The sequence below is a fragment of the Astatotilapia calliptera genome, chromosome 14, assembly GCF_900246225.1.
Source record: "Astatotilapia calliptera chromosome 14, fAstCal1.2, whole genome shotgun sequence".
Classification (NCBI taxonomy): Eukaryota; Metazoa; Chordata; class Actinopteri; order Cichliformes; family Cichlidae; genus Astatotilapia; species Astatotilapia calliptera.
In genome coordinates, this window is record NC_039315.1 from 9,294,551 (window position 1) to 9,296,377 (window position 1,827).

The following is a 1,827-nucleotide window of genomic DNA, read 5'->3' on the forward strand; positions in this document are numbered from 1 at the left end:
TCGCCATCTTCTCTATCTGTACTAGCCATTAAGAGGGTGTAGTGTTAGAGAGATGTAGTGGGACACATTTAACAAAGACCAAGCTTTCTTTCATTTTGAGCTTTTGTTTTGTTATTTGGTCCAAATGGTTTGACAAAATCCACTGAAAACAATCAAAATAGAGATTATTGTAAGTGTGTGAGAATTAACTTCCAATCAACCGTTATCCTGTCATTTAGGGGATGACATTATCTTTTTGCAATATCTGATGCAATATAGACATTTTACATTCTTATGTCTAATTTGATTGGAGGAAGGAGCTGTCCAATCAAAACTTACTGTTCTTATAAGCCTTAAAACGAGAGGTTCAAATACTTCCCAGTAAAAGCAAAGTTGTTTGACTGAGCTCAGAGGATTTTGTGAAGTCTGATAAAGATTTACTACGTATTTTATCAATATTCGCTTTGCCTTTTTTCTTCTCCTCTTCAACTTCCAAACGGAATATGTCTTCACAGAATACTTCAATCAATGTAACACACTTTATTATAGGTGGTTTTGACACACTCAGTAGACCTATTGCTGTTGGCGTGGTTATCCTAATAACCTATCTTCTTGCTGTTCTTGCCAATATGGCAAATATCATGTTTATTATTTCTGACAAGAGATTACATAAACCAATGTATCTTCTGATTTGCAACCTTGCTGTTGTTGATATAATGTACACCTCCAGTTGCAGTCCAACAATGATTGGGGTTCTACTCGCAGGTGTTAATACTATATCCTATATGGCATGTTTAATTCAAATGTGTGTTTTCCATTTGGGAACAGCGATGGAGTCATTTGTTTTAGCAGTTATGGCATTGGATAGATTCATTGCAATAATTTATCCTTTCCAGTATCACAGTTATTTAACAAACACACGTGTTCTTGTTCTTACATTTATCGTGTGGTTTGTTAACTGTTTTTTTATGTGTTACATGCCTGCAACAGCTGTCCCCCTCCCACACTGCAGCTCCAGGCTTAGGTACACTTTCTGTGACTTTGCTGCTGTAATAAGAACGACCTGTGTTAACCCAGAAAAACATTTCAATGACGCTGCCATTATAGCATTTTTTATTTTATTTTTCACTTTTGTTTTCATTTGTCTTTCATATTGTGGAATCTTACTTTTTGTAAAATTATCTTCAAATAATGAAAAAAAGAAAATGGGGAGCACTCTTGTGAGTCACTTAATTTGTGCAATCGTTCATTACTGTCCTGCGTTTGTGCGCATTATCTTCACCAGGTTTGGTGTGGTATTGACTCTTGAGGAACGCCAGGGTTTATTAATTGGTGCAGTCCTCGGTCCATGTCTTGTAAATCCTTTTGTGTACTTTCTTAGAACAAAAGAAATTAAACAAAAGCTCTTTAAGATTTTCAAAAAGTTTTACACATATTACTGAGATCTTGTGAACTGAGTGTGCTTTTTATTTTTTTTTTAGATAAACACAGAAATACCCCTAACTGATGTCGGTGTAAATTTTCAGAACATTATTTTACAAAATGGTTGAAACACCAACCATGCACTTTGATTCTGGCACAAAAGTGAGAATTATTTTACTTTTAGAATACACAAGATATTTGCACCTTAACTATTCAATTAAAATCATACAAAATTTAGAACAAAAGTTTTTAGTGTAACTGTTTTTGTGTCTGTGAGCAACAGTATGCCTTTTTCCTGCTATGCTGTAAACAATCATATTTTAATCAACAAAAACTAATCAACTTTATTTGAACTTTATCCCTCAATAATACTTTTGCTCGTTTCCAGACCTTCAGTTGTGTCTGATCAGGTGTTTGGAAACTAAG

The 1,827-nt window shown here is 34.3% G+C and overlaps 1 protein-coding gene across 1 annotated transcript; it reads left to right on the plus strand.

Moving 5' to 3' along the window:
* Window positions 1–482: 482 nt before the first annotated feature.
* LOC113036532 (olfactory receptor 52E4-like) lies at window positions 483–1,421 on the plus strand. The gene has a single exon (XM_026192940.1). The coding sequence runs from the start codon at window positions 483–485 to the stop codon at window positions 1,419–1,421; it is 939 nt and encodes a 312-aa protein (XP_026048725.1).
* The last annotated feature ends 406 nt before the right edge of the window (window positions 1,422–1,827 follow it).

Excerpts from the sequence above, each read along its gene's own strand:
- LOC113036532 (XM_026192940.1), top strand. The coding sequence starts at position 483 with ATGTCTTCACAGAATACTTCAATCAATGTAACACACTTTATTATAGGT.